This window comes from Netta rufina (assembly GCF_964035555.1).
Source record: "Netta rufina genome assembly, chromosome: 8".
In the NCBI taxonomy this organism is placed as follows: Eukaryota; Metazoa; Chordata; class Aves; order Anseriformes; family Anatidae; genus Netta; species Netta rufina.
This window is the reverse complement of record NC_140131.1, coordinates 5,461,297-5,486,571: the sequence shown is the minus strand read 5'-3', so window position 1 is coordinate 5,486,571 and position 25,275 is coordinate 5,461,297. Positions and strand designations below refer to the sequence as shown.

The window sequence follows — 25,275 nt, the reverse complement described above, 5'->3', positions numbered from 1 at the left end:
CCCTTTTTTTCCCCCACTAAGCAGAGTTTATAGCAATGTGAACTATTTTCTTAGCCCCGACTGCATGCTGCAAACATTGGTGCTAGAGCATGGACATATACGACTTTAATAAAACTAGAAGCAGCTAATGGTTAACAATAAAAAATAATATTTTTCCTTCAAGCAATTAAATTGTAATATAGGGCTCTCTAATTCCTTCCTGTCTGGTCCCATGGGCCTAAGAATAAGGCAACAGGAGAAATAAATAATGTGTTGCTGTTACACTGTTTCAAGCAAATCTTTAAGTCTCTACAGGAGAAATATTGTCTCCCTCATTAATTCTGAAATCTCTTTTATGGTTTCATATATCAAGTTACCTTTCTGCTAACCTTTTATTTATATGCTAGTTTACTGCATTATGGTTCCAATTCAGCATTGTTTTAATGAGTAATTTGGCTTTGATAAGTCTATGACACATCACAGTCAAACCCATGTTACATTTAACCCAGCAAATACTCCAAAATAAGCAGACGCCCAGCATTCAAAGGGCCTGCAAGATTTTGTAACCGCACCTTAATGTTAGTTTGCTTTTATTTATTCCCTTCCAAATGCAAATAACTTCCCAACTCCCTTTAACAAAGAAGTACTAGCAGCGGACAAGAAAGGGATTTTGTTAGAAGCAAGGGAGGGTTCGCTAAGTATTTAGACTTGAGTATTAAAATATCAGTCATATTTCCAAATAAGACCCTGAATAAACTACATGGAAGAGAAGAAACACCTCAAAACAGTAACTTTAACATAATCTGGGACTCTACTTAACCTACTATTAGGGAAGCTACAGAGGGCCTGACCAAGGCCAGTGTTTTCAGTGGTACTGCTGTATGAACCTAGCACTCAAAAATACTCTAAAACCTTTTCTAAATGTTTTTACACAATCTGGATGGTAACTACACACAGGTACCAGAAGGCTCTGTGAGCACACAGCAAATTCTCAAGTCACTTATTTGCACTTAAGCAAAACAACTGGATGATGTACAGAGAACAAAAGGGAAACCCCAAAACAGGCAGTGGAAATGCAGCAATCACATCAAGAAGCCTTGCACAGGGATTTCAAGAAAGACAAGGAATCTGTACCTCAAAGTGAATTCAAAGTGAGACTGAAAGGGTAAGGTAAGGAAAAGCTTCAACACGTCTGCTGAACTAAAGGTGATCAGAAACCCTCAATTCAACCAGGTACTTTTTAAAGAGCTGTGAGACTTAGTTCAGAAACTAAGATTAAACCTGAAGAGACTCTTCAAGTTAAATCTGAAGAGACTGCAGGTCTGCACCTACCTCGGGGGTTCTGCTCTCACCACCCCAAGAGCTTCTTAAGGGCTCTTCTACCAGCCACTGTGACCTGTTATCCTGAGCCTCACACTTGCAGCTATTCCTCCTGGGCACGAGGCATACTTGACCTCATGTACTGTCCACACCAGGTGTGTGCCTATGAGAACTGCCCCTCTCACCCTACCTGGGTTGCAGATCTGCATAAGGTAACCCTGGGATTGTTACAGAACCTGTGTCAAGATTCACAGAAGCTGCTCCACTTCTGTTTGGGGGAAAAAAAGGCAAATCAGTTATAAGAAATTAAGTGTTAATTCCCCAATACTGTAAAAAGATTGTCATTCCAACTCAACATGAATGGAAGCAATTTTTTTTTAAACCTGACATATTACCCTTGCTAGAATATGTGAAAATCACACAGTTACGAAAGCATAAACAGCACGAAGGAGAAAGTCTACCTTCCCATTTCAGAGGAACTGCATTAGGATACAGATCCTAAGGCAGCAACTTAATGAAAATACAAAGATTTTCAGTGTTGGCAGACATTTAAAGCATGTGCCTGAAGTGTGTATTATGCTTTGCTTCAGAGAACTCTTCTGTCTGGTAGGAATCCTTAGTTCTTTACAATGACACACGTGTCCTCACACCCACACACACCATTATCATCTTCAGTTATGATGTGTGTCCTGGAAATACTAGTTATTTTAGCTCCAAGCCCTGCATTTTATGAGCTTTGAGTAATTCTTAGCATACAAAACCTCATTCCAAAGGGGGGAGAGAGAGAATGGAGAGAATAGAGAGAACAGAGAGAGGGAGAGAGAGAAGGATGGGTAGTGGTTGGCACAGACAGAACTGGGCACCAGAGGTTTCTTTCTCCCTGCACATATTTTTGGTTGCACTGAAGGGCTGCTGCATTCAGTAGCTTCATCAGTTCCACATTAAGCGAAATCCTGCTTTTGACCACTCTTCTCGAAAGCCAAGCTCTGAGGATTTGTGGGTTACAATATTTACTTATATGCAGTGTTCTTGGACCACATATTCTCCCCTCAGTCTCCAAGCACTTTATAAAAACAGATAAGTATCGCTACCCTCACTCTGGAAGCGGGGAGCCCAAGGCACAGACAAGCTGCCTGACTCACTCGATTGCATCGATGAGCCAGGGCAGTCAGGCCCAAAACTCCAATCTGACACGCAGCCACGCTGCCAGACTTCAGCACCGTAACCAGAGACAGATGCCATTGTTAGGTTACATACTACACGTTCATAATAAATTTTTCTAGAATTACAAGGCAAAATATATCACCTCTGTTGGCAAAATGGAAATTCTAAATTAAGGATTCAATCTTGTAAACACTGCCTGTGAGACGTTTCCAGGGATCCTCGATCCTCAGCCGAGAGGCTGCAGTGCTGTCAACTGGCTGCAGCTCTTACACACGCAGTCAGCCACAACATCTGTGCAAAGAATGTAGGCCTTATGCGACCCAAGAACGCCGGTCGGATGTATCTACAGCACTTCACAGCCAGGTCTGCGACTCCAGGCTCACTAATAGCACACTTGTGCAAGCAGACCTTAGAGGTCAGCAAGGCTACTCAAGTACGTAAGGACAAGGTACTGGAGGAGGGGGTTGATGTCTCCAGAATCAAAATCACTGATTTCTAGAACATTTTCTAAAAATAAGAGTAGCACTGGAAATTATTTTTTTTTCAAGCACATAAAATGCAAGGACATTTCACATCCGTAAATTATGTTACCATTTACACAGCATCAGGTTCATTAACTCCTTTTTATTTAAAAGTAAAGTAATACCAACATTCACTTTCTGTCTTCTTTCCCCCTCTGATCCCAGTTACAAGAGTTTGATTATGCATGAATGCAGGGAAAAGATAAAGAATATAATGAAGCTGCTTTTAAAGAGGGAATTATTTGCTGCTGCTCTCAAATTTTTTACTTGCAATAAACATAATTTATGCAGTAATGTGTAGGACTCTTCTGATTCAAAAAAAAAAAAAAAAGGTTACTTATATTTTATATAAGCTATCTTTAGTACATACTAATATGTAAATATATAAGTGCATCTAATACAGCACATGCTGAAATATTTAAACATTCGTCAGAAAGTAGTGTCTGACAAAGTATACAGCTAAACAGGATTATTTCTCTTTAAAGACTTTAAGTCAGTATTACATCCCATTAAACCCTTTTTTTTTTTCTGTTATTCCCTTTAGCTGGAGCTCATACTGATGTCATGCTTGCCACCAAAACTATAAAAGCCCAGGTTATAATCTCACACTTTAATCAGCCCTAAACTGACCAGCATAATGATGAACAATTGTATAAGTAGGAAAATGATTTATCTTGGGACTCTGAAGCAGATAATTTTGGCTAAATTTTTCCAGATGGCTTCAAAATCTGAAAATTAGCCAAACTCTTTACCAACCTACTGAAAGTGCTTGGATGCCTTCCCTGGCTGATTCATGAAAAGAACACGTTTTCTATACTCTATATGGCATGATACTCTTCATTCTTGGCTGCCAGCACAGAGATGTAATTAATCAGCATTAGCTGATAGGTGTTTTTCTTTCTGTTGATATTAGAAGTGCAGATAAAACAAAAACTTCTCACAGTCTTTGTATTTTATATGTTTCCCTTCTACTCTTTGATCCTATAAACTGTAGTGGTGGAAAATAGGGCAGTACTGCCTCCCAGCAGCACAGAGAGCTCGTGCTATACACGTATACATATGTGCATGTATAAACGTAAATCTCCAGCATAATGCTTTGAACATGCTAGATAATAAGGACTGAAACATGTCTGTTACCACCTGTCAGAGATGAAGTGAAGGCACTGTAAGAGACAGCAGTGTGTGAGACATGGACTTTACCTCAGTGACACCTAGTGCTCAGCTACCCTGGTGTGACGACACGTGCTGGGACTGCCTCGGCCTGCATACCAGCTGGGTTTCTCTCGAGTCTGTCCTCTCTTAACAAGGGCCTAACAGGTCCTACTTGCTTCTCAAGCACCGTCTGGGGCGATCCTGATGTATAACTTGGCCACTATATGCATCTTCTAAAGGCCTCCTGCCCAGCCTGTTTAGCTTCCTTCAGCAATGCCCCACACCACTCTGCATCCTCTGCCCCAAGGAGATGCAGAAACACAGAGCAGCCAGAAGCCAAGCAACACGTAAAGAAAAAGAAAGGAGTCAAAGAGGAAGAACTGCTCTGTTGAAGCATGGCAGCACACAGCAAAGGAAGGAGAGAAGCTGGGGGAGCCAGCAAGGGCCTCTTCAGCAGGAAGCCATGTTGAGAGGAAAGCTGTAACGGCAAGGCTTCTGCTCTGGCAGCCTTGTGCCAACACTTTGACTCCGTGGACAATTCTTTTATGAGACAGGAAATCATTAATAGCATGGCCAGTCTTCCAAGTGAAGCAGTATCTGTTGGAGCTGAAGGAACTCAGGTTTCCTTCAGCTTACACAGACTCAGAAAAGACGTGAGTCCCAATGATTTCTGCTGACAGGACGAGTCAAGCTCAGCAAAGGAGACTGGTGAAACAGCCAGGAGAGGGGCGGCAGCACCTGTGAAAGGCAGGGGGACACACAGCGTATCTGTCCTTGGCGGCACATAAAACAGACTTGGCGAAGATCTACCAGAAATAGAGTGGGGAGCGTTGATCCTGGCCGGGGGAAAGGAGGATGTCTGTCACCGCTTGGGTGCTGGCCAACATCACCAGCCATTTTCACTGGTAATTAAAAGTGCTGCATTTCCAGAACTGCACAGCCCAGCTATGAGGGCAGACACTTGCGATGTCCTTACCAGGCTTAGGAGTACCACTGCTACTGTAAGCCAAAGCAGCATAAATACTTGTGTCCTCTACCAGCCAGAATTTACCTCAGCTAGCAAATTTTCAAATACAACTTGCTTTCATGATACTAGGTGCAAGGTCTTGCTTTAACCCTATTAAATTCCAATGTACAACACTTTATAAAAACACCACTATTCACAGTGAACTGTATTTCTTCTACAGCCTTCTTATTTTGCCCTAGTTTTTCCTTATCTATCCTGAACATCCAAACATGAGGAAACCATGAACGTGTCTGTAAGTTATATTCCTTCCTGTAGAAGATCTTCAAGCTCTTTATTCATTTAAATATTCGAAATCTACAATTTTAACACATTTTACCATATCTCATCCAGAATAGATATTGCTTTCAGATTAAAAGTAAACAGCTCACGATTTGGTGCAAGTCTTTCAGTCATGATGAATAGGTTATAGGAAGGAGGAGAATATTGCACAAGATGCATATTTTACTTTATTGTCATAAAAATATACTAAGCACTTCCTTATATTTCAGTGACTAGTGCTTCTAAAAGTTGAAGCTAACATGACATAAAAGTGCAATAAAACACAGCTTATGAACTCAGGGCCATCGTTTTATGCAGTAATTTGCCACCTCTACAGAGGACACAGTTTTAAGAAGAATCCAGGTTTCCACAAACTCAGTCACAGAAGGCTAAAACTCAGGAATGAAAATACTGCACAGAGCCAGAACATGTCCTTAGGTCCATCAGCGTGGCTGAAATCAGTGGAACTGGTCCAGGTTTGCACCTGTGTAACTGAAAGCAGAACACAGGTATTTGCTTTCCCTTTAGACTTAATATTCAGTAAGACAAGAAAACAAATTCAAGCTGTTCCCACTTCTTAATGTTTACCAAAATCCTCTAATTGCTCTCCACAGGAAATACTTTGAGGCATACTCTAATCCTGACACACAAAATCCTACACGAGGTGATTCCCCACTAACCTCTTACTAAGAGCTCTGTGCAAAGCCCCACAAATCAAGGTGGAAATGAGCAGCTCCATCTGACTCTTGCTGGTTTACCCAATTTGCACCCATATGAGCAGCACTCAGAGCACATTTCAGAGCAGTTTTCAGCAGCATCAAAGGCTGCCAGCACAAACCTGCTGACTGGGAATCCCAAAGCACACCATACACGTAGAACCAAAAGTAAAAGCAGTAGGCCATAAAGGCTCGCAAGTTCTTAAGCAGAACTGAATAAATGTGCTTGAAAGACCAGAAATACAAGGTGGCCAGTGGCTCACAAAGGGAGAAAAACAAACCTCAAACTTTCCAAAAAGCAAAGGCTTATTAATCTTTTTCTGTTCAGCTTCTAAAGTTTTATAACCACATATCTCACCTATAAATACTCGGTCTAAGACCAATGTGTCTTGTTCCGTGTAAACTCCCCAATCAATGCTGCCTCCTTTTCTATTAATCCACCCTTTAAAATACATTCTTTTATCAGGTTTTAATGTCTAACATGATTTAATCAGGAACACATGCCTCATAAATATCATCTGTCATGTTCCATTAGTTTCATGTGGAAAAGTACAAGTCAATAAACAAAGGTTGTGCCATAAATCTGCCTTGAACACATTATACCTCAAATAAGAAAATAAAAACATGTGTGTCCTTTGACCTGGATATTCTTAAAATGGAACTTCAGGTATTGTCTTATGCCTTTAAAAACGTCTAAAGCATTCACAATTAATTGCGTACCTAAGCAATTTCAATTTACATAATGTTGATATGGAGACGGTGATTAAATAAGCACTATGCCTTTAAGGCACCTGTTAAATAACATCACTGCCTCTGGGTTAAAACTGATATCCCGGGCTGCACAATGAAAACCAGGTCCCTCCACCATGCAACTGCGCTGTAAAAATCCCTCATAACTCGGAGGAGCTGTTGGGTTCAGTTATTAAAATGGAGAGGGGGAGAGGAAAAAAAAAAAAAGGGAAGGGGGAGAGGAAAAAAAAAAGGGGGGGGAAAAAAGCACCTTGTCTTGTGTGCTGCATGGACCTGTGCTTGCTGTTAGCACCAGCAAGTCCGAAGGGCACGCACAGGATCCCCACGAGCAGCTCTTCCACTCCTGGGCTGGTGGACACCAGCTTGTCCCCAGTTGCCCAAGCACACAAAGGACGCGAGGTGCTCGGTGGTGCAGCCTCCCCCACCCTTAATGCACCCAGTGCATTAAGGCAAAAAATCAGATTTGACGTTTGGATCATCTGGGAATTTTCACTGAAGGAAACTCCCTGCCTTTCCAGAGTTGCAGGCCATGGTCAGTGCTTTCAACCTCTCCTGCTCTCTACTGTGCACAGCAGTTTGTGGCTTTTGGTATTTTCCACTAATGATCTCAGTTTGTTATAGGCTGTCGGGGAGTGCTTTGTGGTTTGTGGGTGGTGTGGGACAGATGCTCCGTGTCGATTGCCTGCAGTAGCAACACGCTGCATTCAATGGGCCATGTGGTGGTCCCTCCCAGACCCCGGGGGCTACCAAGCCAGGGGGTTTGGGATCAGTCCCCATCCCTGCCCAGCCTTCTGCACTGCAGCAGCAGGAACAAGACGGGCCAATGTTCGTGTCGGGGTCCCAGTCCGTCCCCCAGCACCTTTCTGCACAGCGTGCTGCTCCTTGTGTCCTCCAGCTGGCCAACGTGCAAGAAGGCTCGCTCAGTTTAGCTCTGCTAAAAGCTATGTTCTTTCTCCCTGAGGTTCTACTAACTTCTGTAGGATCTGGCACGTGGTGCACATTTCTAGTTGCTATCTAAAACCAGAGAAATTGGACTGTGAACAGCTCCAGAGTCCTTGAGAAAGAAACTCAGATGTTTTCCTCACAAGTATTGTGAAATCTGAAAAGCAAGGAGCTCGTAAGCCAACAGCTAAATTCTGAAGTTCTAGGAAGAATACAAGGAATATCTGTTTCTCTCCTTAGTGGCCACTCTGATCACACCCTGTGCACACACTTATTTCATGCAGGTCCTGTTTCTCCTCTTTGTGCAGATGGGCCTCTACTCTTCTACACAGCAGTTGGTCCCCGTTGGGTTCTCCTGTTCCAAATGCCTTTTCCCAGTGCTCCATCCCTTCCATTCCCAGCCCCACCACCTTCTCCCAGCCCTTCAGCCTCCAGCTCTCACACACCCCACAGAGCTCCTCCGAGTTCCTGGGTACACCTTCGTGGTGCCCGGCAGGTCAGTCCCAGTGCAGGTCAGGGGAAGCTGTGACTGGGTGTTGTGGGGATGAAAAGAAGAGGCCATGGGATGAAAACACAGCAGGAAAAAGATCACAGCAGCTACAAGCAAGGGAGGAGGAGTCAAACAAGCAAATCTCACACCAGCCAGCAGCCCTCACTTGGCTGGAGTCTCACACCAAGCCACGAAAGCATTCCAGCACTAAAAAATCCCCCTGTATTGCCAAGCATCACTACTGAATTCACCTGAACATAATCAAAATAGAAGCACAGCACCACTGCTGCGAGTCTCTTTAAGAAAGACAAGGGTGATTCTAGTTACTGCAGGAGCCTTTGCTCTCGTGTCACTCAGTTGGCACCACCACCAAACCTACAGCCCCACATTAAAACCAGGCGTTGTGCAGGCCCATGAGACTATCACAGCACCCCGGTAGGACAATCATCCCCACAGCACCCTGATGATGCCCACCACAAACTTAGGGAACTGGTCCAGATGCTGGGTAGTGACTCAAACCTCCAGAGCATCTCACAAGACACACTGGAAGCACCCAAAATATTTTACCTGTTGAGAGGACACCTCACATGCTCTGTGCCAGGCACAGAATTAGTGTATGGTGCACGGTTCCCAAGTTCTCCCAGGCTACATCTAACCTGGCTGAACACCAGGGCCCTTTGCTGGCAGAGGAATAAGTCTTCCAAAAACCTGCAGCTGCTCTCAGGGCCCTTATAAACATCAGGCTCCACTTTCCAGCTCTTGCGCTGCTTTTTCTTGCAATAATAGATTTTTTTTAAAAAACAGGCGAATTTTCTGGGTCAGAAAACTCCACTCATCAGAATTGGATGATAGGAAAGTCATAATACTTGTAATTCCCTGAGACCCTTTATCTCACACATCTCAGATGGACTCCAATGGTATCACCTGGAAAGGAGCCAGAGGAGCTCTGCTACTAAAGCAGCACGATAAGATCAGTACTGAGTGGGGGAAACGCCAACAAAAATCTCCCACTTCTCCCTGGCCCTTCATCCAAACAAACAAACATGTCAGTGTAGCTCTCCCCTCAACGGAGTCTCAATGCCGGAATGTCAGCCCCATCCCTCCTCAGGAACAATTAATACAAGAGCAGGGGAGTTTCTCTGGGTCGCTCTCCCACCCCACTCCTTGCCTAGCTCCTGGTTGGCACAGTGGATACTCACATGGCACGGCTTTCTAGGCATCGTGTGCTGGAACTCACGATGGGAAGAATTCAAAATTAATACTATTGCACCACTCAGAAAGTGCCATAAAAGGAGACCCACAGAAAGGGCGAGCTGCGTAACATCCAACACCAGAGGACTAAGCGCCAGATCCAGAGGTACTTAGGCACTGAGTTTCCACTAATGTCAGCAGGAGTTAGGTGCTTGAATACCTCTCTGATCAGACTTTTAACAGCACAAAATTCAAGGCTTGGTTTTTCGGTGGTTCTACAGTTTCTATAAACTCTTTGGTACCTCCCCTGAGGACCAAGTCCTTCAGAGAAAGGCTTAGGAGGCTCATCACATAGCTGTCTTGCCTGAAAACAGCCACTCAGTTCTCAAAGGAAACAGACAGGACCTGATAAGTATATAGGGAGAAAAAAAGAAGAAAAAAAACACATTTTTTAATGTTTTATAACATTGTTCAAGTGCCACTGCTTGGCTTCCTAGGAACCATTTAGCTGCATGAATCTCTAAGGTAGGATCCTATCTCTGCTACCAGACTTATCGACTGGCAATATGGTAGGAGGCATCAATGCAACAGTTGTTGCATTGTGGAAGAATACCTGAGAGCAATTAGCTCTTCATGAAGACTTACAGGTTGTTTTCAATTAACATTGGCATCATTGAATTCCAGTGGCTCTTAAAAAAAAAAAAAAAAAGGGGGCAAAAAAAGCAAAACAACAGCAAAAAAAATCCTAAACCCAAGAAGCCTGTCTGCAATAACAAAAACTGATAAACTGATTTGGTTCTGTAACTTATAACCTATAAGGAAACTGAACCACACACACTCTTAACGGGCACCAAAGGGTGATCACTTGCCTCATCCAGAAATATAAATCAAAGATACCACCCAAAGGAAAAGGGAATTAAAAAAAGGTCCTTGTGATGACAGTTGAGATTGAAATTAATTTGCCCACTTGCAGAAATTCTGAAAGTGTTTGCTCTTGATTTTTCATCCCCACCACATGGCAGCTGCTTTCTTCCAAAGCACACACTCGTACTGTTGTGGGCTGCTGGAGCAAGACAGCCAGCGTTGGAAATAGACGTGTCCCGCGGTGGCACGGCAAGCAGCGGGCACAGCGGCCACACCACAGGGTGTGCGGAGCCTTAAGTACATATACAGACAGACTTGTGTCTGGCCCGGGGACTGACAGAGGAGGAAGGTGTCACAAATATAAATCTCAGGCCAGGGAGCCAAAGAACCCAGCCGAATTTTAGTCACATGGGTATATCTCAGTTTCCCTTGGCTGCCTCGATCAACTGTGGCCCAAAGTTGTAAAACCTGCCCGCAGCTGCTCTGCTCACCCCCAACCTGATATTTCACACTGTGACTTTATGCAGGCTTGTTTAGGTCTAACAAGGTCCTTATTTTTCTACAATGCAGGAAATAAGGAAACCAGCCATCAATTATTAGAAGCGCAGCAGATCTGAGCTGCATGGCTGTAAAACAGATTTTTCTTTAATGAAACTGACCTGGCATTTGCCAGAAATAACAAGTGCCCAAGACCAAAATGTAAATCAAAACTAAAGGAGAGTTTTCAAAACTTTGAATCATTGGTAGCAACAGACAAGCTCAGAAGGAGGTTGGTATGATTTTGGAATGTCTTAAAAATGTGTGACTAATATGACTTCTAAAGACATTATTTGTGAGTTAGTATTTCAGTCTCCCCACAGAAAGAAAACATCATGACCAGGGAGGGCCACAATGTTTGCTGTAATAACTGTGTTAGTATGTCACCATGGCTGTGCTAGCAAAGAGGCTAAGCGCCTTTGTTTTCATTTCAGAAAGCAAAGAAAGGGAAGATATTAATGTTGAAAATCATCGGGGCTTGGTAAGAGAAGGAAGAACGCAGCTGTTACCATTTTCCTACGTGTTCAGGTTTTAAAGCCTGCACTTGGTTTTAGTTGGTCTCAGCCCAGGTCCTAGGAGACTGGAGGTTCCATCACAGCGTCTCTGAACAGAGCCCCGTCTAGCCATGGAGGAGTGGTGCTGTTTGCTGAGGAGAGACATAACAGGAGGAGAGAAAGGGAGGGTCTGGAAGAAACAGTAGTTGGTAGCGATTGCTTTACCACAATTTCTGTCAGAACTGTGTGATTCTGGAGCAGTAACGCTCCTCCTTCCCCAGCCTGCCCCCTGCTCTTCCTCATGAAGCCCAGCCTGCAGCCCCAAATTTGGCCTCAGAATGGATGTTAAACCTGAGGACTGCAATGAAGAAGGCACATGAAGGAAGAGCACTCCAGCAGCAGGAGGTGACCTGGGACTTAATCTTTTACAACTTGCAAGTGAAAGCCATTGGGATGGTCCAGCTTGTTTGTCCAGTGATTCTATTGTTGAGTGCGATTTGTCCATGGCTGAAATGATTTGTTTCTTCCATAGGAACATCCAAAATTGACACAGAGACTCACAAGTACCAAAGGATTTATCGTATCTTTTGTTAAGCTGTGCCAGGTTTACTATCCTTGAAATCCAAACCATGGCTCTTCCTTCTTGTTTGATCTTCCCTGGCTTTGGTTTCCAGCCACGAGACCTTGTTCTGAATTTATCTGCACCTAAAAGAGCCCTCAAGGGTCACATATTTTTCTCCTCTGGTGCTTCTCCAGAACTGACCAGATTGCCCTTGTTGTGCCATTAATCCGTCCGTACCACGTGTGGGTTAGCATCTTCCAGTTCTTCTCCAAATCCTTCAATTGTTCAAAGCCATTTAATAAAGTTTGAACATTAGCCTATCCTGCAGCTAGACTGATGCTTAGCAGTCCCATCACTTCCCAATGCTTTTTAATAACTTATCCTATCACCTCATACCCAACTAGAAATATATTTTCCCATGCCAATCTCATCACAATCCTTTTGTCACTGCTTACCAGGACATTCAGCCTGCCATCTGTAAGAACAGTTCAAACTCCATCACAAGGAATAGTCTCAAGTGTTTCTGTCAAAATATCCATCGTCCAGTTCCTAATCCTTGATTAAGAAATCCATGTCTCACATTAGTTACTTTCTAATTTTCATTTATTATTGCCTTAATCTGAAGCAACAGATAAACTGCACTGGCAGTGGCAAATGTTTTCTGTCAGGATTTCAGTAGAACCTATTAGATGACACTGGGAACCAAACAACATTTCAGAGTCCTGTAAAAATACTGCCACTGATAGTTCGGTGTGCGTCTCACTTTCTATAGATCAGTCAGTTTTCCATCCATTCAAAAGGCCACATATTATTTTCTAGACAGCTATTTTCCCATCAACATGGCACGTGATGATTCAAAATGTCTCCCAGGAGCTTAAGTCTAATCCACCAACACATTTACCTCTGCCAGCCTCACTCTTGGGCTTGTTCTAAGACACGAACACACCTGATGAGACTGCCTCTTGGAAGAAGCAGAACAGCTCCCCTGTTAATGCAGATTTCTGTCGTAACTCACCTCAGTTCAAAACAGTGTAAACTCCACCTAGAACGTAACGCTGTAGATCGACCAGCAACAAAAGGTTGGTAGTGCTGGAGGATGTCAGTATGGCCAGTCGATTTTTGTATTTGGAAAACAGGATGTACTACGAATGAATAATAATAATTCAATCTGAGCCTAATTCAGTATCAATAAGGCTATTTCCTTCTTCAGAACAATGGCTGGCATTTTCTATCCCCAACAGGCAATCGTGTGTTAGCAATGGCATGTCCCCAGAATGCCACAGAACATTTCACAACTGCTTTGCACATAAAATCAATCATTCTCCATGCCCAGCTGTCCCACCGCTGGCTCTCCCCACTGCTGCTTTTGAGCCCCTCACTCAGTCCGAGTGCCTTCCCAGCATTTTCTTGACAAACAAATGAGCGTCCAGGAACACTAACATGAGGCAAGGGGAGATTCAACCTTCATTCAGTAGGTCAGAGAACAGCAGCCCAGAGCTCGACAAACCTCTCATAACTCTTCATCGTGCCTGAGCAGTTCAGTGTGGGAATGAAAATGTTGCAGAAAAGACAGTGGTGTACCCGCAGTTATATCCCTTGGAAGGATTTCCATTCAGGCTGTCTTTAAAAACTCCAGTGACAAACACCTCACAGCCTGCTTGGGCAAAGCATGTCAAAGGGTTAGTGTACTCGTAGTTGAAGTTCTTCCCTAGTATCCAGCCTGCACAAATCCTGCGGAAGAATAAACCAACATAGAAGAGGCAGAAGGTGCTGAATGCCTCATGCATTTCACATTGTGATTAGTACCAGGGGGACAACCTCCTGCCACACTCAGGTTTGGATAGGATGCAATGGGACACTTCCTTCCATACAAGCAGAACAAGACTGGTGTGGGTACCACGCACATGCAGTGTAACCCTCATCTATAGACCAGCAGATTTCATGTTTACGTGATCCTTACCATTAAAATCCAGGTTTAATTCTAAACCTGGGCTGCTTATCAAACAAAGAGACTTCACACTGGAAGCTGCAGCCAGCCTCTCAGGTTGCTTTCTCCAGTGGCAGTCAGTAACAGATTTCATTATTACCTAAATTCCAGTTGGTTATAAGGTGGGGCTATTTTTCACCAAGTTTCCTCAACTCACATATTATCTCCAGGCTCTGCAACTGCCTGACTGTCACTTCAGAGTGACTGCGGGCTGCCAAAACAGCCATCCCATGCATAAAGCATCTTTCTCACCTCTGTTTACTGTTCTTAATTTCCATGTCTCCCAGCAACTTCTCCAGCAGCTAATAAAAACCCCATTGTAGACGTTAACACTAACTCTTGGCAAGGAAAGCTCCCCAAGATGGCCAGTCCCATTTTAAGAAACTCAACCTGGATACCATTGAAGCAGCAAGCCTCTGCAAAATGCTGTGTTTTTACCCAAACTCGCCAAAAAAATTGCACTTGTAGCCAATGCCATCACACATTAGGGCCCAAACACAATTCGCAATTAGTCACTGAGATGGTTTGCTCTCACTTTCTAGCTATTGCCCCCCTTTATATCTGCTTTCTATGACTAATCCAGCAAAATATACACACTTGTAAAAGTATTTGTGGAAGTGGTGATTTTACAAGGAAACAGGCATAAAAGCAAATTCTGACGAAGTGGTCTGAGTATCCATGCCAGTAATCTCTGCTGAACAGCTTCTGACAGGATGCAGCAACAGAAAGAGAATCTCTCATGAATAACGTTTCCAGCAAGAGCTGGCCAAATCACCCTCTCAGATTTTGAATATTTACACATTCAACAGGCCAAAAGCTATTTACAAGAGTTGCCACATTTCCATGTATCTAACCCACAATTCCAGTAAGTTACATCCCTTTATATGTATATTTTTTTGAATAAGCCATCAGAAAAGTTGTACAAAGTCAAAGACGGAGGCCAGTAGGCTGAGAAAGTAGAATGAGTAAGTTGAGGTTCGAGTGAAGGGGAAGAGCAAGTGGGCTCTAGGGGCAAACATCCCCTTAGATTTCCTGTCTATTCATTCAGAGATGCTGAAATGCAGCATCTTTGTTTTGAAAAGAGAACCATTCACACAGCCTGTAGCTTACCCCATGAAAATATGACAAGTCAACAAACTTTACTGAATAGCTCAAGAACTCTGAGAAAAAGAATAGAAACCAACCCGCAGTGAGTTGGCAGGAGGAAAAGTACGAAGGAAAACTGTTCAGATTAAAAACTTGAGATATCTTTCTTTTGCCACATCAACTAAGTCCATACCACAAAGAGAAACTTCTGTGTATTAGCCCTCCGTGGCTCGAGTGCTCCATTTTTATCCACTCTTGGTTCAAAATGGTGCTGCTTCAGATTTGCACCAGATCTAGGGAGAATGGAACAAAGCCAACTCAGTTGCAGTTGAACATAAACCAGCTCCAATGACTTCAAGGAAACTGAACGTTACCACAATCAGATATCCAGAGAAGAGGAATTTACTCTTGCCTTTTCCTCTTCGAGTCCTGGAAGGCAGTTTCAGCTGTGTGGAAAGCCTGCTCTGCTGGAGGGGTGAGGATCTCAGGAACCTTGTAGCAGCGACCTGCGCCCCAAGCCGTGCAGGCACACAACCCAACGGGTGCTCCCTGCCTGAAGAACAGCAGCCGTCAGATACCTTCCCATCTGCTGGAAGAAATCCAGCCCACGTGCACGCTGAGCAGAAGGGGAACAGCCAGGCTCAGTAAGCGCCGCAGACGTTGCCGTGTGGCATCCTGCGATAACACCAGGTCCGACCTCAAACAGCTCACAGCCACACCACCTGAACGCTGCACCTGCACCAACAGAGCCTGTCCCTCAGCAGAGAAAATTCAGCTGGCCCTGATGGTGTGCCGACACAACTGCACTGCTTCTGGCTCCAGAGCAGGCTTGTATTTCTCCACACCACACTCCGTTACGCTCTTGCTGAAGAAATGTCCTGAATAATAAACAGACTTGCCCCCAAACAATGCAAGTAAATGGCATGGCCTAACGGAGTCCAAGCACCCTAACCCTCTTCATCCCAAACGTTTACATCCCCTTGGCCATGCCAGCTGCTGGCACAGTCTTTGTGTTCTCTCTCTGCCTTCACCACTTCTCTGCCTGCCTCATGGGAGACAGCAGATCGCACCGACCTTAGACCTACGTGGGGTCCCGAACAGGAAGGGAAATTACAGATGAACTTGCTGTTCTGACTGTCTGACCTTGGCATCTGAGCTACTGGGCTGTTTCTGCTTGCACTTTTCTCTCCGGGAGCAGGTTTAACACTTGGATCTTCTGGTCTGTGCTGCTCTTCTGTGCATGGCATTTTCACAAGCATTCAGTCCTGGCCTGCTCCTGAAGTCAATGGCCCAACTCCCAGCAATTTCAAGGGAAGCAGCAGGGCAAAGCAGGAGTTAGGAGCTAAATCCTTTCTGGAAAACAGTGGGAAATAAAACTGAGATCTCCTCTTTTTATCTGCTCTCACTTTAACTCTCCCTTCTCTGCCCAGCCCAGACAGGGGCTGGGAGGCAGGCAGGATTTACACAAGTGAACAGCAAGTGAAGAGATCTGTTTTGGGGTGAAACGAAGGTAAACTGCTGCTTTCCTCAACACTTTTCCTGGCCTATTTGGTTTTCTCCCTTATGCATCCAGTCTGTGGAGATGCTCCAGCAAAGAACACAACACGCAGTCATCAGCAGTGACTGATCATTTGGGCTCTGCAAAGGATTCAGGTTAAATCAAAGCCAGCTGCTACAGAGAGGGGCAGGCGGGTAAAGAGAAGTAAAGCAAAATAACGATAAAAAATGCAATCTAGAGCCTCCATACATAGGAAACCTACTCTTGTATTTCAAATAAACAAGTCTAAGGTATTTAAGCCTCATGCACAGAAAACATAACTTTTTTTTTAAGCCATCCTCTTGCATTGTTGTTCTGCCCTAATAACTCTGAAATGTGCTACTCATCTCTCCCAGTTAAATATCCTGTTTCACAAGCCCACTCCTAGATATCTGAAACTGCACAGCATTTCTATCTAGCTTTAGGCATCTAGCATTCCAAAGAATTAATATTTAAACTTATTATAAAGGAATGGGGATTGCATTAAGCATGCAGTATTTAGCAAAACATTCATATTAATAAACTTTTGTGTGGCTTGTTTGAAGCACTTTTATGATTCTTTAAACTCAAAGAAGCCTGTGCTCCAAAAACTGACACACAAATCTGTATTTTCCTTTTATTACAAGCAAGACTTAGCTAGGATTGTAGACTGGAAGCTATGACATTTCAATTTTACAATATGCTTAAAATCACATTATCTTTCTTTGCCATGGGGATTGTTGACTTCAGTATTTAAGCAACTTAACCACAGCAAATTGTGAAAAAGCAATGAATCACAGCACTTTATTTAAAGCAACACTAGACCCTCTACCTCTTCTTGGAAAGCGCCTCGTGTTAACATTGTTACACATAATGTTGCTCTTAAATCTTTTGATTACAGATAAATGTATAAATAAAATTAATCAGTCACAAAATATCACGTAATTCTTTTTTTCCCTCTTATATTAGGCTTTGATTTACACCTCAGATACTCTCTCCCAAGCCGGCACATGTAATTTATTTACAACATAGGAAGGCAGGCAAAATACATCATCTACTGTTATACAACCTTCTAGGTATTAAAATACCAGGCCCCTGGAGACACACTTCATATAGTTCAGCAAGTTCCAAAATAAACCAACCAGCCAGCCCCTTAAGCACTTAAAACAACAATGGAGATCTGTATGAAAAAATTAGTTTTACAGTATTTGATGATGTCGCCTTAGTGTCATTTTTCCCTCTGGTTAAATATGAAAAGAAGAAAAAAAACACGTGTAAGAATATATTTGCTTTTCTCTCAATCTAAAAAGATTGATAATGCTATAGCACTCACAAAGCCTTCTTCTTATCATGCATGTAATGCCAGAATCAAAAGCAGTTTAAGATGTTTTGCATTTGTTTAACCCCTAGAATAAATTTGATCGGGTAGATTCAATTACAGTGCTCCTTACCAGTCCACTATGCAAAATAATCACATATACATTCAGACATAATGATAGGAAAGTCAGACATGAGTATTAGATTTAGACTAATACAATTGCTTGAAACAAAAAATAAAGTAATATTTTGTTAGAAAGAGGGAGCTCAAGCACTTTGTGATGATTTGACTAAATTCAACCTTGCAATTCCTAAACGCACAAAACCTTAAAATAACCTAAAACACAGAATTTGCGTCTATTTCCTATAGTAGCTCTGGCAACATTTCTTTTATTTTCCAAGTAGTCTTCTTTCTACAAGCAGCCTTAATGATTAACAGTCATTTAATATATCCAAACTAATGACTGAAATTAAAAAAAAAATCCTTGTTCCAGGTTTAATTAAAAAAAAAAAAATCCTTGTTCCAGATTACTGGTGAAGCGCAGATTCTGAGAACAGAAAGCTTCAGGTTCCAGCCGAGATTTCACACAGTGGGTGCCAGAAACGTAAGAGGAGGGGAAGGGAAAAGGGGAATTCTTTGCCTCTGTTCTTCAAAGGCCGTGTAGAAAGGTAGCACTGCAGTAGCAGGACCCGATACTTATCTGGATGGAAGAACTGGCCCTTGCTTTCTTACATGCCCCATTTAAATGCAATAAAACGGCATGAGTGGTTTTAACTGGCCGTGCTGTCTGTGTCACTGTAACGTTCCCTGCTCTCAGGAGAAGATAACAGCTGTGCCATATTCAGAAACACATACTTTTGCTATTGTTTGCACATTTGGAGAGCCAGATTACGCTGTACCACAGCGAGCGAGCACTGCCCTTGCGCTGGAACCCTGTATTCTTTGAGTTGCATCAGTGTGCTGGGAAACAACGCTTGGTGGCTGAGGGAAAAAAAAAAAAAGCAAACAAAAACAACGCTCTATTAAAAGCAGTTCTCAGGCACTGTGAAATAATTACTAGATTGCATGCCTTGTTCAAGCCTGTTGACATATAATGATAGAAACCTGGGGCACAGCGCGGAGCGGTTTACGTCTGTATTCCCTCTCCAATTACCTGGCCATCAGCATCTTCAACGTTCTCAGATCACCGAGCGGCAGAGCCTCGCGTTTCTGGAATAATGCTAATCATGGTGCCGAACACGGAAATTACATTCACAATAAGTCCAGATTTCCCTTCGTACATAGCCCATACATTATTCTGCTTCGGAGCTCACAGATGGATTTAATACAAGCTTGTTATTTGCTCTACAAGCTTTGCCCTGTACACAGGATAAAGGACTTCTGTAATATTAGGATTGAAATACTGACCCAGCTGAAGTTCGTGGCAAGACTCCTGTTGATTTTAATCATTTGGAGTAAAATTTTGTCCCTCCTATTCAACACACTGAGCATCTTTGCTCACTGGAAGTGAAATAAAGCTCTGTTGCCATAAGGAAGTGCCATCTCCCAGAAGACACTCACTTTACATTTAGCAGCTTTGCTCGATCGAATCTCCCAGCACCTCCAGAATGTAACTTCAAATCTGCTAAAACCCCTTAGCATATGCTTCAACAGCTTATGTGCTTACAGGGTTGAACTCTAGCATACAAGCAATCATTTAGATACAGCTGAATAGATCATTGAGAATGTTTGGAGTCCCAAGTATTTGTAGAAGATAAGGCTACTGACAGGAACACAGTGACACGCAGATTTGGGTTTTAAACTTTTCCTTCCCGTTAAAGAAGAAAGGAAAAGGTCTTTTTCTTCTCGTCTCTTTCAGCAGAGTGTATAATAAGCCACATTTTTATTCCATTTTAAAGCCAGAGTAAGTAATTTCTTATTTGCTTTTATTTCATCAAGTAAAACTCAAGAAGTTACAAAATCTCTTCCACAGATCAGACTCATTTCCTGTAATCTGACATTATTTACTAATTCTACACAGTATTAAGATAGATGCAACATTTATTATCTTCCTCTTTCCAACAGCTTTTTTTTTTTTTCCCTGAAGCAGAAGGGTTTTCCTGCTTTAACAAGTACTGAATGTCTTTATCCAGTAGGTCTATCATTAGATCTCCTGCTTTGTATTCACTAAACGTTCTCTGTTAACAATCCCTAAATGACAAGATTTTAATTACTAGATGCAACTAAACCTCTTTTAAATTAATCCCATGAAAGGGTCATCTTCAATTCAAGAGACTCTGATTTTGCAACACAAATCACTAGAAGAACCGTCAGCAGCAAGTAACCGAAAGTTATTTTCCTATTCAAAATGAGTAAGCACTTTAGCCAGTTTAACAGAGGAGGGGACAGTCACAATTTAACCCAAATGGATTTTCAGCACACATTCTCCGATTTGAAGCTTCCTCCCCTTTCTCCCCCTACAAAGCAGGGAAATCAGGAAAAAAGAAAAAAAAAGACATAAAAAGGAGTTGTGTAACCGCGAGTTCAGTTCCAATAAACCTTTAAATTCCTGTTTGTAGGGGAGAATGCAAATGCATAATACAACAAGCAGGCTTGTAAGTGAACTGCAGTGAAAAAGAAAATAAAAAAAAAAAAAAAGCAGAAAAAGCAGTGCTACAGATCTATATAAAATAGGAAGTTTAGGGATCACTGTACCAGTGATCACCACTCCCTGTCTCCTTATTAGCTCAGATAATATTTATCAGCCCTAGACAGTCCCATTTGCTTCAGTGGGATAATTTAGGTGAGCACAGACAAGGTGTACAAAAGAAAATGGCAGAATCAGGCCCAAGACCGGCCAATACACCTAATAAGTCATACAACCCAAACATATGCTTTTACTTAAGATCCCAACAGCATAAGCTGCTGCTTAGGCAAGCACTGTCCTGCTAACCAAGGGAGTAGGCACAGGCGGTTGCAGTGGCAAGATTTAATGCACCTTCTCAACAGCAGAAGAAAATTAATTCCCTTATACATTGGTTGTGTGTTTGCCAAACGTGGCTACATTAAAAAAAGAAAAGAAAGAGAAAAAAAAAAACTTTCTCCTTGTCTGAATAATAAATACTCTCAACAAGGAAATATCCAGCTACTGCAATCCAAACAGCTTATTGTTTTGCCCACTGAAAGTTAATATCTGAAGTGGTTACTGCAAAGGTCTGGGCCATTTGGCTGATTTCCCAGTGGCACAACCAACAGGATAAATCTCGTCATTTCTACTGAGTCATGAATTAGATACACCGAATGAAACTGGAAAAGAATGAAAAGGAGAAGTGTTTCCTGGTAACAACCATAATCAATGTCGTTTAGAAAAAAAAGAAAAAGAGATTTGACATCTTTATAGATTGCTCTTTTGTCACCACTAAAGCTTGCTTTCCCCCAAGTTTCTTTCCTGTTGACAACAATTATTTTGTTCTGTGTTACTTTCAAAATGGTAATGTCCTAGCACAAAATTCAATGAAACAGGATCAAACCCACACAATCACAGGACAGCACTGTAAAATACACGTCATACCTCTTGGTACAATTATTCTATGCCACGCAGACCATGAATTCCTCTAAGTACTGTCTGGGCACAAATACTCAGCCTGGTGACACACGGGGAAACCAATGATCAAGAAATGCCTGGTGTGCATCACAGCCAACCGTACCAGAAGGGGGAGGCTGGGTGAAAACTGGGTGTTTAAAATAAACAGCTCCCAAACAGAACAAAACATGAAGTACAATTCCAAACTACTGATATTTCTGGTAAACAAACAACAGCTCCATCCTACAAGGCTTAGCGCCAAACGATCTGACTCCCAAGAGTAATCCTCCCACCGCCCCTCGAGTTTTTGTTTGGCTGTTGATGCAGAAAGCCCTGCTCAGGCATGGAAGCATGTTGCAGGATCCATCCGAAACACCGTGAAGCACTGGAGTAACGCTGCAGGGACACTACCCCAGCAGGATGCCTTTTCCCCATTGTGACTATTTCAAAGCTGCTCAAGTTATTAACAGGGCAGCGCATCATTTCGATTCGTTCTTTTTTGAAATATGTATGTATGTGTTTAGAAAAAAATATATTTTTACAGGCAACTATAAAAATCGTTTTTGCTCTTGTTAAAGGGAGTCTTTTTCTCTCCCTACTTGCAGCTTTCAACTGTGGATAAACCAAAAGCAGGAGGCGCGTTCTGTAATCCAACCCAGACTGCAGGAGGAATTATTGGGTACGCGGTACGCCGGGGCTGGAGAGCAGGAGACGCACAGCGTGATGATCTGAAATCAAGCTGTCACCCGTTTCCTTCTCAGAACCTTTGACAGGGTAAACGTGAATGCTTCCCTCATTCCCACTCCTTAGCTTTATCTTGTTATCTGACATCTACGTACAGCTGTCCTTGGCCCTCTTCTTTATCTCCCCGGCAGAACCGCTGGTGTTGGGAGATGGTTCGCACCACTCCTTGAAAGAACAGTGGCTCTCCCAACAGCAGCAGAGCTCACTTGTGATGCCCAGAGCTCTGATTTTACGGTTAGATCACAGTGAGTAATGGAGTGACTTCAGTTATTTCTGCGGCGCTGCCTGCAGCACACTTGACTCAGAAGCGCTGGGTTCTGAGCAGGGGCCGGCAGCTCCCAGCATCTGGTGGGAGAGCTCCCCGCTGCCCACATGCTGCTGCTGGGCAGCCAGAAGGACAGCCCACATGTTTGGGGTCAGAATCTAGCCCTAAATTTATCTTCCCTAGCTTCTCTTGAAAATATTTTCGGAGGGGGGAAAAAAAAAAGCAACCAACCAAACAGCACTGCCGTCTTCGGAAAAATCCAGTGTTATCCATCAAATCACCACGCTCAGTAAATGAACCCAATCCCGGCCATGGGGACCTCCTACGTACTCCCATGAGTCAAGCCATGCATACGCTGAAGCAACCACAAGGTACCACCCTGGACAGAAAATGCGTTAAACAAAAAACAGCAACAAAGGTTACAACACTTTTTGTTTTTCCCCCAGTCGAAAAAAGGGAGAATTGATCAGTCAGACAAGATGAATTTGCATCCTTCTCCCAGTGCCCACCTACATCTGTTTTAAGTAGTCCCAACTAAGTGGAAATTACATTTTTACTCTTCTCTCCCCTATATCCCTACCCTCTGCAACAGACACAAGAGGAATATGGATGAAAAGAGGAGTAAGTAGCTCAAAAAAGGAAAAAAGAAAAAAAAAGGGGGGGGGGGGGGAGAGAAGGGAGAGGGAAAAAAGAAAGTGCTTCAACAGTCCATTTGAGTAAGACAATGCACAGGTCGGGTTTTAAGCCAGTGTGAACCCAAGTGAAGTGGCAACAACCTCACTTCTGGGACCAAAAGGAACACGAACATCTCACGAGTTCCTTCTACAGGCAGCAGCACAGCAGTACCCGAGCTCCTAGCTGTCCCGTCGTACGTTGTGAATCCTCCTTCCCTCCATCTGTCCCCTCCAAATCTGGTTCTGTGTAACAGTCCCTTGCCAAACACAAAGAAACTTTAAAAAAAAATAAGGAAGTGAGAATTGCAGTATTAACAAACAGAAAAATAAAAAAGGTAATTTATAACCTGCTGCTCCACTCTGTACTCACTGGTGATGGACAAACACGTCCTACAGTTTGCAGGACAGACCTAATACACACCGAGGTGTTTGTTAACATAACTTCATGGCAATGAAGGGTGCCATCACCCTAGGTAACAAGATGACAAAAGAAAATGTTACTAGTCCAAGGGTGCACGATCCGTTTTATTCTTCAGGATGGAAAGAAAGGAATGCACTGAAAAAATCCTAGTGGGAACTGTCTCAACCCAACAAGGTAGCAGCATCTACATGTCTACAATAAAGAATGGGAAAGAACCGAGAAGGCAAACAGAAGAACTACCTTGTTAACATTACAGAAAACACTGCCTTAATATTAATAACTTTAGGTGCACGTAGGTCTCTGCAAGTGGCTTTGAAGCGCAAAGGAATGCTTGAATTTCCTCAGAATCCATCCAGCGACTCCTCAGAGGAATTATTCTAAAACTAAACCTTGATTAACAAATTCTAGCTCAATTAGCAAGTTCTAGCTCAAAAGGGTAGCAGACTTTAGCGAGCAATTCCTGACCTAACTTCAATACCACTTCTTGAACAACGCACAGATGAAAATCGGGCATTTGTTAAACCAGCAGAACTTGACCTCACGCCATGCCTCTCAGGCACCAGGAATCCCGGAGCCCGAGGATTCGCCGCCCGAATCCAACATTCGCAACACCTCCTTGAAAACACAAACCGTAAATCCAAGCAACCGTGGTGAAACCGTTGAGTAAGAAGCAGGCATTTCTTGTCAGCCAGGCACCCCCGCGAACACGCTCCCCATGCACACAGCCGAGCCCTGTGCTGGGCACCACCGGGGAGCCACCGCCGGCACCACGGAGCAGCCGCACCGGGCAGTGGCCACTCAGTGGGATCGGGGAAGATGCTGGGCTCAGGATTTCTTAAGGAATATTAAGAAAATGTGCTGCCCATCTGCAAAAAGGCAGCCCGGTGCGTCCTGCCCGGGGAAGGTGCATGGAAGAAAAATGTTTGAAAGTTTGCAGCGTTCAGTAAATAAGTTAGAAAGCAGCCTGATGAGCAAAAGGGAAGACAGCAACACACACACACACACACAAAGGAGCTCGATAAACGTTTCTGGTGGGTTGGTGGGTGCCGCTTTGGTGGCGGTGGTGGCCGGGTCGTGCGTTTTTAAGACTCACCCTTCACGCTTTGGTGTTTCTGCTGCTGGAAATAATCTTTGGAGCCTCTAGCGCATCGCAGCTCCTGCGCCCTGGGCAGGATCGGGATCCTCTCGAATATGCTGGGTCTTTTGGGGACGAAGTCTAGCAGAGGCGCTGACATTTCAGGGGGGCTCTGCTGCGGCTCCGCTCGCTCACTGCCGGTGCTGCCGCTTCTCTTCAAGGACATCTGAGGATTCAAGAGAGCTTTACCGGCGCCGGGACAAATCCCTCGCGGCTGGTCCTTCGGAGGAGCTCCCTGGCATTTAGCCGTCACCTCCAAGCGGCCCGAGCTGCCTTTCTGCCCCGCTGCGAGCTCGCAGTGCATGGCCGGGGGGGGCCCTCGCCGCTCTCCTCACACCACCTCACCCCCCGAGGTGGCGGCGGCGGCGGCGGCGGCGGCGGTGGCGGTGGTGAGGGGAGGGTTTTGAACCCTCCCGGGCTCGTCAGGGCGGCTGCCCGCCTTGCCCTGCCTCCCTCCCTGCCTAGGCAACGCCGCCGGGCTCCTAGCAGCCGGGAGGGGAGGGGAGGGAAGGGGGAGCCCGGCCGCCCGGGGAACGCCGCGTGTTTACCGCCCTCCGTGAGGGGCAGCCCCGGGGACAGCCGCGCTCCTACCTGGCAGGG

General features: G+C 43.9%; 1 protein-coding gene across 1 annotated transcript in view; it reads right to left on the bottom strand.

The window, feature by feature from the left end:
• GLIS1 (GLIS family zinc finger 1) overlaps nucleotides 1-24,979 on the bottom strand; it is a gene marked incomplete at both ends in the record, with an annotated part of 187,582 nt that extends 162,603 nt beyond the window's left edge. Inside the window, one exon of the mRNA XM_084290834.1 lies at nucleotides 24,634-24,979. Coding sequence (XP_084146960.1) covers nucleotides 24,634-24,979 — 346 coding nt within the window. The remainder of the gene's footprint in view (nucleotides 1-24,633) is intronic.
• Nucleotides 24,980-25,275: the final 296 nt, after the last annotated feature.